The following is a 13,424-nucleotide window of genomic DNA, read 5'->3' as shown; positions in this document are numbered from 1 at the left end:
CCATCTCCTTGCGCTCGGTGGGACCACGGCGTGAACTCCAGAGCCAGGTTCCAACCCAGATACGGCACTTACTAATAGTGCGAGCATGCATGTTCTCTCTGCCTCAGTCAGGTGGGAGTGAGAGCAGAACCCCTGCCAGGACTGGGGGTGGATCACGGGTGGAGCTGTTCCCTGCCTCCACAGGGCCGCCGGTGGTCCTGCTCCCCTGCTGGCCTCCGGCCTGTCCCCAGGGCTCCAGCCCCTCCTCGATCTGTCCCCGGTGCGGTCCAGTCCTCAGTGCACTCCTCACGCACACATCCCCGGCCGGCTCTCCACAGCCAGGACCCCCACGACCACCACCCCTGAAGCAGTCCCAGCCAGAAAGTGCACCCCACACCTCCCTCGAGAACTGCAGGCAGACAGGGACTTTTCTATCAGGACACCTGCGAGGAAACCACAGGGAGGCACCCAGGGTGCGGTCTCCACGCTCAGGTCCCAGGGCCCTTTAGCCCACCTCTGTCGTTGACCTCTTCTGTGCCCACGGCTGAGCCCCAGCTTCCTCTTCTCTGAAAATGGGGTGGGAAGACAGCTCAGCCACAGTGGTCCTGAGGCAAGGAGGACCCCCCAGCCCTACATGTGGAACAAGACCAGTGTGGGCCAAGCGGACCTTGGACTGTCTCAGGGCTGTTCCCACCGCAGCGGTCCCCAAAGAGCTCCCCTGCCACACCACTGACATCTAGCAAAGGTGAGCCACTGGAATCACAAAAAAGAAAGAACGGTGAGGGCTAGGGCCACCCGCTGGTCTTCCCAAAGCCAAAGGGGGAGGTCTGGAGCAGACCAGCCTTGGGAGCGGGCACCGCACTGCGAAGGCTCAGGGGCAACAAGGGGGCCTGCGGGCTGCGGGAGGAGCCCCAGGAGGGCACAACCTGGCCGCGGAGACGAGGCCAAGGTCACAAAAGGCCTTACAAGGCAGGCAGAGCCTAGCCTGGGTGACGGAGGCGGTAAAGGCGCAGGAGGAAAATCACACTGAAAAACCGGGAAGCTCCGGGGTCTGGGATCGCGGCGAGCAGCCTGGGCCCAGACTCCAGCCAGAGGTGGGCAAGAGCCCGGCAGCCAGGCTGCAAATCCCCGGGGAGCAGGGCAGCAGAGCGCAGCGGGGGCTGGGGTCCGTTGGTTCTGCCTTTAAGGAAAGCCTCGCAGTCTGGAATGTGTACTCACTCGGTCCGAAACGTAAACTTGCAACCCGACTCTCCCCACCCCACCCCCCCATCACCACCACACTCCCCTCAGGAAACGACAAAGAGCGGCGGAGCCAAGACAGTCCCGCCTTTCGCCTCCCGCTCCCCGAGCCCGGGGACGCCGAAGCGCTCGGCCGGCCGCTCCGCTCCGAGGGTCCCGCACGCCCCGGGCCACAGGACCACCAAGCGGCGGGCAGGGCGCCCGGCCCGGCCGGGTCGCGCGCGCGCGCGCCACTTCCCACCGGGAGAGCACAACTCTTCGCCGGGATCGCTCACTGCAACTCGCAACCGCCCGGCCGCCCGCGGCTTGAGACCCCGCACCGCGCACGCAACTTCACCCCAGCGGCGGGAAGGCGCCGCAGAACAATGACCCCCGGGGCGGCCCGGCCCGCCCACCCCCGGGGCTTCGGGCCGCGGGCGGGACGCGCTCCGAGCTCCGGCGGCCCGGGAGGCTGGCAGGCTCCGCCACGGGGTGCCCGCCCGGGACCTGGATGGCGGGGCTCGGGTGGGGGGGGGGGGGTGCGACCCCGCTCGCCCGCGTGTCCCCGGCCCTGCTCGGCCCCGCGCTCCGGAGTGGGGGCGGGGGGGAGGGACGCCGGGCGCTCGGGCCGGCGGCAACAGGCTCCGGCGCCCCCGCCCGCCGCGCCCCGCCGGGCCCGCCGTCCCCCCCCCCCCCAACCTCCGGAGCGCGCGGCGCGGGCAGGCCGGGACGGGCGCGGCGCGAAGTGGGGCGCCGGAGCTCACCCACGCCGTATTTCTCCTCTCTCTTGGTGGGCACCCAGCGCGTCATGGCGCCGCCGCGAGAGCCGCCGCCGCCGGGCCAGGAAACTCCGCGCCTAGGCCGCCATTTTCCATTCCTTTCGAGCCGCGACAGGATGGGGAGGAAAAAGTTTGCGGCGGAGGCGGTGTCATGTGGGACGGGGCGGGCGGAGCGTCGCGGGCCGGATGGGAAAGGCCGGGAGCGCCGGCGGGAGGCGGGCGGGCCCCGGGCCCGAGAGCACTGCCCCTGCGCGGGGGACCCGGCTCCGCCACCGCGCGCCGCAGCCCGACTCCCGCGGACCCCCCCCACCTGCCCCCCCCCGGGGGCGGCGCCGCGCCCTCTCCGCGGGGGACCCCGGATCCCGGGAACCCTCGCGGGGGCCCGGCTGTCACACGACTTGGGGGGGCGGGGGAGGGCACGTGGGCCGCCCTGGGCGGAGGGGGACGAGGAGGGGGCGAGGGGGACCCCACGCGATTTACGAAGCTCGGGGTTGGCGCAGCGCGGCAGTTAGACCGCGGGCTCGGTGCCGCCCCCGGGGCGTCCTGGAGCAGAGCAAACCCGGAGGTTCCCTGGGAGGCGCCTTCCAGAGCACGTGGTCCTTTCATTCGGGCGCCAAACATTAACTGAGCACCTAGGGCGGCCTGGCCAAACCAGCCAGAACCGGGGTGGGGGGGGGGGGGGAGGAAAGTCACCAGGGGTGGCTGGCCTCGCTGGGGCTGGGGCTCCCAAGGCGGCCGGCGAGACGTGTGCGCGCTGCGGGGTCAGGGAGTGCTTCCCGGGGAGGTGGCCTCTTGCCTGGAGTGTTCAAGGAGTGCGGTTACCCAGGGAGGCCCAGAGACCTCATCCTCCTGGGGCTCCCAGAAACTTCTAGTTCGGTAGGACTCTGTGAAGGAGGGGAAGAGAGGAAGTGAGGAGAGGGGCGTGCCGGGGAAGGAGGGCTCGGTTCGGGCCCTGAGCAGGTGTGCAGGGGCTGTTAGGACTGTGGTCTGCACCCCGCAGGTGAGTTCTCAGGCTTTCGGGTTTTTCCACACCAGTAAAAGCCGGGGCTTCGGGTTTCTCCAAGGAAAAGCTTAAAACAACACACACATGGGGCGCCTGGGTGGCTCCGTGGATTAAGCATCGGACTCCCGATTTCAGCGTAGGTCAGGCTCGCGGTCCCCCCCGGTTGTGGGATGTGCGGCTCTGCTCCGAGTATGGGGCCTGCTTCAGAGTCTCTCTCTCCCTCTGCTCCCTCTGCCCCTCCCCTGCTCGCACTATCTCTTAAATTAATTAAGTACATAATCACACAACACACATCCATTTATTTTTACCATAATTTCAGAAAAGATGAAAACCAAGAAAAAGAGGAAGGAGAAATCCTCAGAATGCAGACAGCTCCGTAAGTGGAGTTAATTTGGAATATTAACCAGCTGCCTTCCTGTCTCCTGCCCCCAAGAACCAGTGACAATGGCAGTGGGCCTGGAGCCTTCAAGGATTGGAGGAAGGGAGGTGAAATGGATGCAAAGCTTCCTTCTCAGGGGTAGGAAGAGACCTGGGAGGCAGAGCTGGGCAGGGAGGCCTGGGGAAAGCCCAGTGGGCCACCATCCTGCTGTAGGGAATGCCCTTGCCTGCCCTTGGGGCCACTCTGGGGGGCGGGGGGGGGGGGGGGGGGGGGGGAATCTCAGCATCCCACCCAGAATGCGGATTAAATACACTTGGGAACGTCCTGGGAGCTTTTTGGTTTGCGTGAATAAGAAGATAACATGACCAGACTCATAGAAAGTTACAGTCCTTACTCTAACTGACAAGGAAGTTAAATCCCGCAGAGGAAAAGGGCCTGGGCTCTAATCACATGTGAGGGAACAGCATGTACAAAGGCCCTGGGGTGGAACACAAATCCTTCAAGGAACTGAAAGACTGAAGCATAGAGAAAACGACAAAGGGGCACAACATGAGCCTGCAGACAAAGGGTTGCATTAGGAATTCACATTCTCCAAAGAAAACCTGGCAAACAAATGCTAATGATTCTTACCTTCTGTTTTAGGCCCAATTTCAGTTCTGCTCCTGTGGCTACTCATTGGGGAAGATGGGTGTTGTAGTGAAACGCCAGGGGCTTCAGTCACGCAGAGTCAGGGGGCCTGGCCTAGCCACTGCCAGCTGTGTGGCCGTTCTCCTATTTCTGGTCATTGTTCTAGAAGTTCTGAACCTTAGGGTTCTGATCTTCGTACATATAAATTAGGGGCAATAACACCAGCCTCGTGGGCCTTCTGAGGATCACAGGAGAATATGTGGCCGCACACATAAGACGCTGGAACCATGGTTGGCTTCCTCCTCCGATGCTGCCTCCAGGCTCTTTGATAACCTCATGGTTCACAATTTCTAGAACAATTGCCACTTTCACTCTGATAAAGGTGACCCACGGAATATATAAAGAGATTGATGTTTACATGCTTTTGTGAAACTGTCATATAAATGAATTTCTAAATCAGACCTTTTAAACTCCAGATGGACCATGGAACCACCTGTTTGAGACACAGAGGTTTTGGTCCCATTATCGCAAAGTGTGCCCGAGCTTGGCCGCGATGTTGTGCATGTGGCGAGCTCTCAGAAGGTTTGTCAGCATTGCCTGGCTGACCCCAGTAGTGGTCTCATCTTGTGGTTCTAGATCAAGTCCGTGGCCCTGGCTCCCTGCCCCGTGGTTACGTGAGCTCGGGACTGGCTACATGGCCAGAACCAGGAGCCCTGCGTGCTGTGGCCAGTTGGCATTTTTAACTCCTGAGTCTACATGTCTGGGCCACAGATCTCAGCCACACCTGCCAGGCCTCGTGCGGACTTAGGTCATGCTTGTCGGTGTAATCTACCCAAGAACACTGGAACTCCTAGCGCCCCAGTCCTAAGCATCAGTGGAAGTTCAGATTAGTGACCTCCTCCTAAGATACGGCAGAAACTTGAGATGGAGTCATAAAAAAGCGTAATCTGTGTTGCAGTTTTACATTTTGCAAATTAAATTGCAACTTTCTTAATTTGAAAAACGTTTCCATATTTACAGTACAAACGCAGGAAGTTACTCAGCAAAATGATGCCTGGTGGAGACTCCAGAAGGCTCAGGGATGGGGGGGGGGAGGGGGGATGTTTATTTGTGGCAGGCAATACAGAGGAGAGCAGGACCTGGATGTTGGGGGGTTTACACACTTCCACAAGGGGCTGGACCACAGACTGCTTGTCACTTGAAAGGGGAGGAACGTGGTCTTGCAGTGAGGCGTCTAGTTGCTGCCCCTTTGACCCAGTGGCAGATCTCCGCATCGTAGTGGATGGCCAGGCATTTGGTCACGGTGCACAAAAAAGGTCTACTCAAGACTTCACATGGAACGTTCAGTTCACAGAGAAGACAAGAAACAAGTTAAATGACACTACATGAAAGACAGTCAGGCAAAGATAGAAGGTGAGACCTTCGGGGCACCTGGGTAAGCTCAGGTCACGGTCCCACAGTTTGTGAGTTCCAGCCCCGCGTTGGGCTCCCTGCTATCAATGCAGAGCCTGCTTTGGATCCTCCGTCCCCCTCTCTCTACCCCTCCCCTGCTTGTGCTCTCTCAAACAAAATAAATAAAAGAAGGTGGGACCTTTTATAGGACACTGGTCAGGTGTCATCAACAAGAAACTATATGGGAAAAGAATGGGTAGATGGGAAAGAACCGTTGAAGATTCTGGAAGACTTAAATGTAATGTCCAAGGGAGCTCCCCTCTAGCCCCGTAGGTAGGCTGCTGCCTGATTCATGAATTGTTGAATAAAGTCGATTAGGTCTTCAAAACAAAACAGAAACGTGACACTCACATGCAAGGCACAGTCGTCAACTGCATACTACTTTAAAAAAAACAACTCTACAGCTCAGGTTGTGATCTCGTGGTCTGTGAGTTCGAGCCCCGCGTTGGGCTCTGGGCTGATGGCTCAGAGCCTGAAGCCTGTTTCAGAGTCTGTGTCTCCCTCTCTCTGACCCTCCCCGTTCATGCTCTGTCTCTCTCTGTCTCAAAAATAAATAAACATTAAAAAAAAAAAACAACTCTAAAAGATGTTAAGGAAAAGACAGGATTGTAACTATGATCCGGTCTTAGATAATAGTTTTAAATTTTTATTTATTTTGTTAGATGTGATCATAGTAATATTGTGGTTGTGTTGGAAACTGCCCTTGTATTTTTGAGATGTATGCTGAAGTGTTTAGAAGTGAACTGTCAGGGGCTCCTGGGTGGCTCAGTCGGTTGAGCGGCCGACTTCTGCTCAGGTCATGATCTCGCGGGCTTTGAGTTCGAGCCCCGCGTCGGGCTCTGTGCTGACAGCTCAGAGCCTGGAGCCTGCTTTGGATTCTGTGTCTCCCTCTCCCTCTGTCCCTCCCCTGCTCATGCTCTGTCTCTCTCTGTCAAAAATAAATAAACATTAAAAAATAATTAAAAAAAAAAAAGAAGTGAACTGTCATTGGGGCCCCTGGTGGACTCGGGTGTCTGACTCTTGATTTCAGCTCAGGTCATGATCCCAGGGTCATGGGATCAAGCCCTGCTTTGGGCTCTGTGCTAAATGTGAAGCCTGCTTAAGATTTTCTCTCTCTCTCTAAAATTAAAAAAAAATAAAAGGGAACTGTCATGGTGTTAGTCATTGACTTTAAAATACTGCAACAAAAACAAAAAAAAAAGATGAAATTGTTCAATCTCAGTGATAGGTCTCTGAGTGTTTCATCTCTACTTTTATATATATATATATGTATACACACACACACACATATATATACATATGAAATCTTTGGGGCGTCTGGGTGGCTCAGTTAAGCATCCAACTTCAGCTCAGGTTCTGATCTCATGGTTCATGGGTTCAAGCCCCACGTCGGGCTCTGTGCTGACAGCTCAGAGCCTGGAACCTGCTTCAGATTCTGTGTCTCCCTTTGTTTCTGCCCTCTCTCCCGCTCGTGCTCTGTCTCTCTTTCTCTCTCAAAAATAAATAATAACACATTTTAAAAAATTGTACATAAGTTTGAAATCTTTCTAAAATAAATTCAAAATGGGGGAAAGGACAGACTTGAGATTTAAAACCCTCCTTGAGAAACAGTAGCCTGGACTGGCCTTGCTCTGACAGCTCAGACTGGTTGCTCAGTCTCCCAGGTGCACTGCTCAGCATTCTGCCCGGAGATTATGAAGGCAGACCCTGGGTGTTAAACTTCAACCAGCTCCATAGAGCAAATATGTTGTTTGGGAGAGGACGCTGCCTGCCGAACCAGTGGGCCTTGTGGGCAAATGTGACTGTGAATATAAATGCACAGCAAGCAGTCCTTCCCGCCCTGAGCACACAAGGAAATGAGCTCTGGAGCTGAGTCCCAGGACACCTGCAGGAGGCGACATGTCCTGAACTCGAAGTAGCCCTGGGTCTGGATGGCAAGGCAGTCAAGGCCTTGCCTGGGAGGCTGGATGCCCTCACAGTCCCCCCACCCCATGACCCTCAAGTTCCTCCAGCACTTTGGGATAGTGGTCACCAGACATGGCGGCCAAGACCTTGGCAGCTGTCTGACTCTGGGAAAGTTACCCGGCCGTTCTAAGTTTCCTCATCTTCAAAATAGTCTGATTTGGGGGCGCCTGGGTGGCTGAGTCAGTTAAGTGTCTGACTCTGGCTCAGGTCGTGATCTCGCGGTTCGCGAGTTCAAACCCCATATCAGGCTCTGTGCTGACAGCTCAGAGCCTGGAGCCTGCTTCAGATTCTGTGTCTCCTTCTCTCTCCGCCCTGCCCATGCTCAAGCTCTCTCTCTCTCTCTCTCTCTCTCTCTCTCTCTCTCCCCCTCCCAAAAATAAATAAACATTTAAAAAAAAATTTTTTTAAATAAGAAAACAACTGAGACCATAAAGTCAGAGTAGGTACTCAGAAATGGGATCTGTTAGTATCATGGTGGCAGATGTCTCTAAGGTACCTTATTCTAGCTGGGAAATTCTGGGATCCTTACAGACTCTTCCTTTTAAACTTATTCAAATGAGATCCTTCCTGTCTCTGGTTCTACACATGCTCATTGCTGTGGGCATGGGGCACGGGGCGTCTCGGCCACGTGAAGAGGTGGTCGGGAATCACAGTGGGCATCAGTTGGGTTTGTCTGCCCCCCTTCCTTTTCTGGACAGCACCGTGCTGGTTATCTTTTGGAGACTCACTGTTTTGGCTGAATTGTGTCTCCAAAATTCATATGTTGAAGCCCTAACCCCCAGTACCTAAGAATGTGACTGTATTTGGAGATAGTGTTTAAACATTTTTTAATGTCTTTTTATTTATTTTGACAGAGAGAGACAGAGTGTGAGCAGGGGAGGGGCAGAGAGAGACGGACACACAGAATCTGAAGCAGGCTCCCAGGCTCTGAGCTATCGAACCCACAAACCGAGAGATCATGACCTAAGCCCAAGTTGGATGCTTAACCCACTGAACCACCCAGTCGCCCCTGTTTGAAAGATAGTCTTTAAAGAGGTGATTGAATCCTCAACAAATGGTGCTGAGAAAAACCAAACAACTAATGGCAAAGAATGAAACTGGGGGCGCCTGGGTGGCTCAGTTGGTTGAGCGTCTGACTTCGGCTCAGGTCATGATCCCGCAGTTCATGGGTTGGAACCCTGTGTCGGGCTCTGTGCTGACAGCTCAGAGCCTGGAGCCTGCTTGGGATTCTGTGTCTCCCTCTCTCTCTGTCCCTCCCCTGCTTGTTCTCTCTCTCTCCCTCTCTCAAAAATAAATAAACATTAAAAAAATTTAAAAACAAGAATGAAACTGGACCACTTTATTATACCATACACAAAAATAAACTCAAAATGGATTAAAGACCTAAATGTGAGACTTGAAACCATAAAAATCCTAGAAGAGAACACAGGCAGTAATTTCTCTGACATCGGCCCTAGCAACATTTTTCTAGATATATCTCCTGAGGCAAGGGAAACAAAAGCAAAATTAAACTATTGGGACTACACCGAAATAAAAAGCTTTTGCTCAGCAAAGGAAGCCATCAACAACACAAAAAGACAACTTACTGAGTGGAAAAAGATATTTGCAAATGACACATCCAATAAGGAGTTAATATCCAAAATATATAAGGAACTTCTGCAACTCAACAGCAAATAAAAAAAAGAGTGAAAAACAAAAACAAAACACTTCCATTACAAATGGTCAGAGAAAGGACCTGAATAGACTTTTTTCCAAAGAAGACACACAGAGGACAGCAAACACATGAAAGGATGCTCAGTATCACTCATCCTTAGGGAAATGCAAATCAAAACCACGATGAGATATCATCTCACACCTGTCAGAATGGCTAAAATCAAAAAGCCAAGAAATAACAAGTGTTGGTGAGGACGTGGAGAAAAAGAAACCCTCGTGCACTGTTGGTGGGAATGCAAACTGGTTCAGCCACTGTGGAAAACAGTGTGGAGTTTCCTCAAAAAAATTAAAAATAGAACTACCACACGATCCAACAATTCTACTACGGGTATTTACCCAAAGAAAGTGAAAACACCAATTCGAAAAGATACATGCACCCATATGTGTATTGCAGCATTATTTACAATAGCCAAGATATGGAAGCAACCCAAATGTCCATTGACTGATGAAGGGCTAAAGAAGATATGGCATATATATCCAATGGAATATTCTTCAGCCATAACCATTTGCAACATGGACGGATCTAGAGGATCTAATGCTAAGCAAAATAAATCAGAGAAAGACAAATACCATATGATTTCATCCATACGTGGAATTTAAGAAACAAAACAAGGGAACCTGTCTAGTGCAGCTGGTGGAGTATGCGACTCTTTTTTTTTAAGTTAATTCATTTATTTGAGAGGGACAGAGATAGCCCAACCAGGGAAGGAGCAGAGACAGAGGGAGAGAGAATCCCAAGCAGGCTCTGTACTGCCAGCACAGAGCCCTACATGGGTCTTGAACTCACAAAACTGTGAGATCATACCTGGGCAGAAACCGAGAGTCAGACACTCAGTGGACTGAGCCACCCACGTGCCCCAGAGCATGCGACTCTTGATCTTGGGGGTTGTGAGTTTGAGCTCCTACATTGGGTATAGATTACCTAAACATAAAAATCTTAAAACACACACACACACACACACACACACACACACACAAATTAAAAAAGAGACTAACAAAATACTCTTTTTTTTTTTAATGTTTATTTATTTTTGAGACAGAGGGAGACAGAGCATGAACGGGGGAGGGGCAGAGAGAGAGGGAGACACAGAATCGGAAGCAGGCTCCGGGCTCTGAGCCATCAGCCCAGAGCCCGACGCGGGGCTCGAACTCACGAACCGTGAGATCGTGGCCTGAGCTGAAGTCGGACGCTCAACCGACTGCGCCACCCAGGCGCCCCCAAAATACTCTTAAATACAGACAACAGGGGCGCCTGGGTGGCGCAGTCGGTTAAGCGTCCGACTTCAGCCAGGTCACGATCTCGCGGCCCGTGAGTTCGAGCCCCGCGTCAGGCTCTGGGCTGATGGCTCAGAGCCCGGAGCCTGTTTCCGATTCTGTGTCTCCCTCTCTCTCTGCCCCTCCCCCGTTCATGCTCTGTCTCTCTCTGTCCCAAAAATAAATAAACGTTGAAAAAAAAAAATTAAAAAAAAAAATACAGACAACAAACTGGTGATTGTCAGAGGGAAGATGGGTAGAGGAATGGGTGAAATACATAAAAGGGATTAAGACTATACTTCTCGGGACACCTGGGTGGCTCAGTCAGTTGGGCTTGTGACTTTGGCTCAGGTCATGATCTCACAGTTCACGGGTTTGAGCCCCGCATCGGGCTCTGTGCTGATAGCTCAGAGCCTGGAGCCTGCTTCAGATTCTGTATCTCCCTCTCTCTTTCCCTCCCCTGCTCATGCTCTGTCTCTCTTTGTCTCTCAAAAATAAATAAACATTAAACAAATTACAATAAAAAGAGTATACTCTCATGATTAACACTGAGAAATGTATAGAATTGTTGAATCACTATATTGTTCACCTGAATCTAATATAACACTGTATGTTAATTATACTCCAATCGATCAACCTCTCTATGATTAAGTTAAATGAGGTCATTAGGGATGGCCCCGATCCAACCTGACTGGAGTCCTCCCAGGAGGAGGAGATCTGGACACACAGACAGACATCAGGGATGTGTGTGCACAGAGGGAAGGCCAGGAAAGTGCCCATGGAGAAAAACCAACCTGCCGACAGCTTGATCTCAGATTTGCAGGCTGCAGGACCATGAGAATAAATGTCTCATCCTTGGCTTATAGCAGTTCCCTGCACAGCAGTGGCTGAAGCTTCCTACTGACTTACATCCTCACCCAGAGTCACCCGGAAAGCCAGGGACAGGATGTGGGCCGCAGCCCTGAGGGCCGGCCCTGCTCCAAGGTCTTGTTGTTGCCATCTGACCTTCAATCTGCAGAGGCAGCACGGCACTCTGTCTTAGGAGCCTCACAGCAGGATCCCTCGGCCCAGAGGTCCCTTCCCAGCTGCCCTGGAGGAATCTAGGTGAGCGCCAACCTGCAGAAGGCCCACCATGGGCGGGCTCCAGGGACATCATTCCAGGGCTCAGACACACACACAAAATGCCACACTCCTGCCTCCAGAGGCTTAGCGGTGTCTGGAAGGGAGAGAGATTTGTAGTACCTGGAAGAATCAGAGAAAGCAAAGAAGTAACAATCCAGGGAGAGAGTGAGATAGGACAGTGACACATCCTTCCAGGCAAAAGAATCAGTGTGAGAAGGAACCCAGGCCGGGCAGGTGCTCAGCACCAAGGACAGGAGGGTGAGGGTTGTGGGGAGAGTGGTGGCAGGATATGGGGTCAGCTGGGAAGGGCTGTGACGGCCAAGCCAAGGGGCCAGCACAATCCAAACCTGTGCCTTAGGGAGCTCACTCTGGTGGCAGAGGGGACACAGACTGGGGAAGGGAGAACCTGGATCTAGGAAAGTTGGTGGAGGGGGAAAGTTGATGAATTTGGGAAGACTCTCAGACTTCTGACACTCACAAATTAAACACATGCACAGTCACAGCCAATTCACTGAGAATGTTCCCACTGATGCACAGAGAGCATTTAGTCCCCGCCATAACCTGTGCGTCATGTGCTCTGGTTACCCCCATCTTACAGACGAAGAAGTTGGCGCTCCTAAAGCTCCTTGGTAACTTGCCTGGTGTTCACCGCTGAATGGCCGTAGAGTCAAGACTAAACCCAATCATTTGAACATCAGACCCCAGGCTTCTACCCAACTCCGTGACCACCTACGGCAGCAAAGCTGTGTGGCTATGGCAGGTCTCGTTCTTATGCCTGCCGTGCAGACCAGGAGGTTGACAGGGGTGCTGGGGCTGCAGCCAGGCCCCCAGACTTCTAGTCCTCAGGGACCAGTGCCCCTTGGATCTCCCTGCCCCCAGGCCCTAGCAGCCCAAAGGCACACAGTGAAGCCGATGGACCCCCATCACCCAGACCACATAAGGGCCGCCTGGACCGCTAGACCCAGTGGACATCCCCGTCCTCTTAGAAAGGGTTAGACACAGTTGCGTGTGTCTTTCGAGTGAGATTCAAACTGCCCGAAGATGCAATCATCAGCGTCCCGATGCCATGACTGGATGGTGATCCAGGCCCTGCCGGGGCAGCTAGCTGGCTCTTCTCGGCGCGGTGTGGCCTGGGCCGGGGACAGCCCTGCTGGGGCCACCTCCACACCCAGATTGTACCTCCCAGTTCACCACCCACCCCACGGGCACACCCCCAGCCCGCCTACCCCCACATACGCACAGCGCTAACCAGGTGCTCTCAGCGTCCACCCTAATGTCCACCTGGCTCCAACCACACCTGCTGTCTCCGGGTCCCTGGACATACACAGCCTGCTCTGCCCTCCAGCACTGATAGAGTCCCCCTAAACTGAAGCCTTCCTAGGCCAGTACCGCACCTCTCCGCGTTTCCTTTTCTGGCCACAGCTAATGCCATCCCAACCCAGGTCAGAGGTCAGCCAGGTGAGGGTTTCCACCCTCTGGGCAGTTGGTCACTCCCTCCGGAGGGCACCCAGAAGCCCTTCCCTCTGAGACAGCATTTACTTGGACTGACCCGATCCTATAATTATCAGTGACCACCCCGCAGGCTGAGAGGGAGCCTTATGCATCCTATCTGCAAAGCCCGGCACTTGGGGCTAATAATAGTGAGAGGAGAGTAATAATAATACAAACAGACAGCCCTTATTGAGCTCATGCATTATCTCACTTAATTACAGCCTCTCGTTTGCGGAGAACTGTGTGGGAAGCATGTTGTGCGTTGCCTGGAGATAGTATGCAGTAAATGTTAGCTACTATTATTAATCGCCGTTTGTTGAATGAGTGAATGAATGAATGAACGAATGAGTGAATACGTGGGTGACTCAGCCTCCCTTCTGCAACAGTCACCTACATCACGGACTGTCAGAGCAATACAAGCTCAGGTCCCTGGCCTGTGCAC

The 13,424-nt window shown here is 53.5% G+C and overlaps 1 protein-coding gene across 3 annotated transcripts in view; it reads right to left on the bottom strand.

The window, feature by feature from the left end:
- Nucleotides 1-2,227, bottom strand: part of DOCK1 (dedicator of cytokinesis 1) — a 531,871-nt gene extending 529,644 nt beyond the window's left edge. For 2 of the 3 annotated variants that reach the window (XM_047826036.1, XM_047826038.1), the window contains exon 1: nucleotides 1,962-2,227. In XM_047826036.1, coding sequence (XP_047681992.1) covers nucleotides 1,962-2,007 — 46 coding nt within the window. In that variant the 5' untranslated portion in view covers nucleotides 2,008-2,227. The remainder of the gene's footprint in view (nucleotides 1-1,961) is intronic. The other variant, XM_047826037.1, reaches the window with a different exon arrangement.
- Between the last annotated feature and the right edge of the window lie 11,197 nt (nucleotides 2,228-13,424).

Source organism: Prionailurus viverrinus, chromosome D2, assembly GCF_022837055.1.
Source record: "Prionailurus viverrinus isolate Anna chromosome D2, UM_Priviv_1.0, whole genome shotgun sequence".
NCBI classification, from domain to species: Eukaryota; Metazoa; Chordata; class Mammalia; order Carnivora; family Felidae; genus Prionailurus; species Prionailurus viverrinus.
Note: the sequence above shows the minus strand (reverse complement) of the source record. Positions and strands in the feature narration are given on the sequence as shown.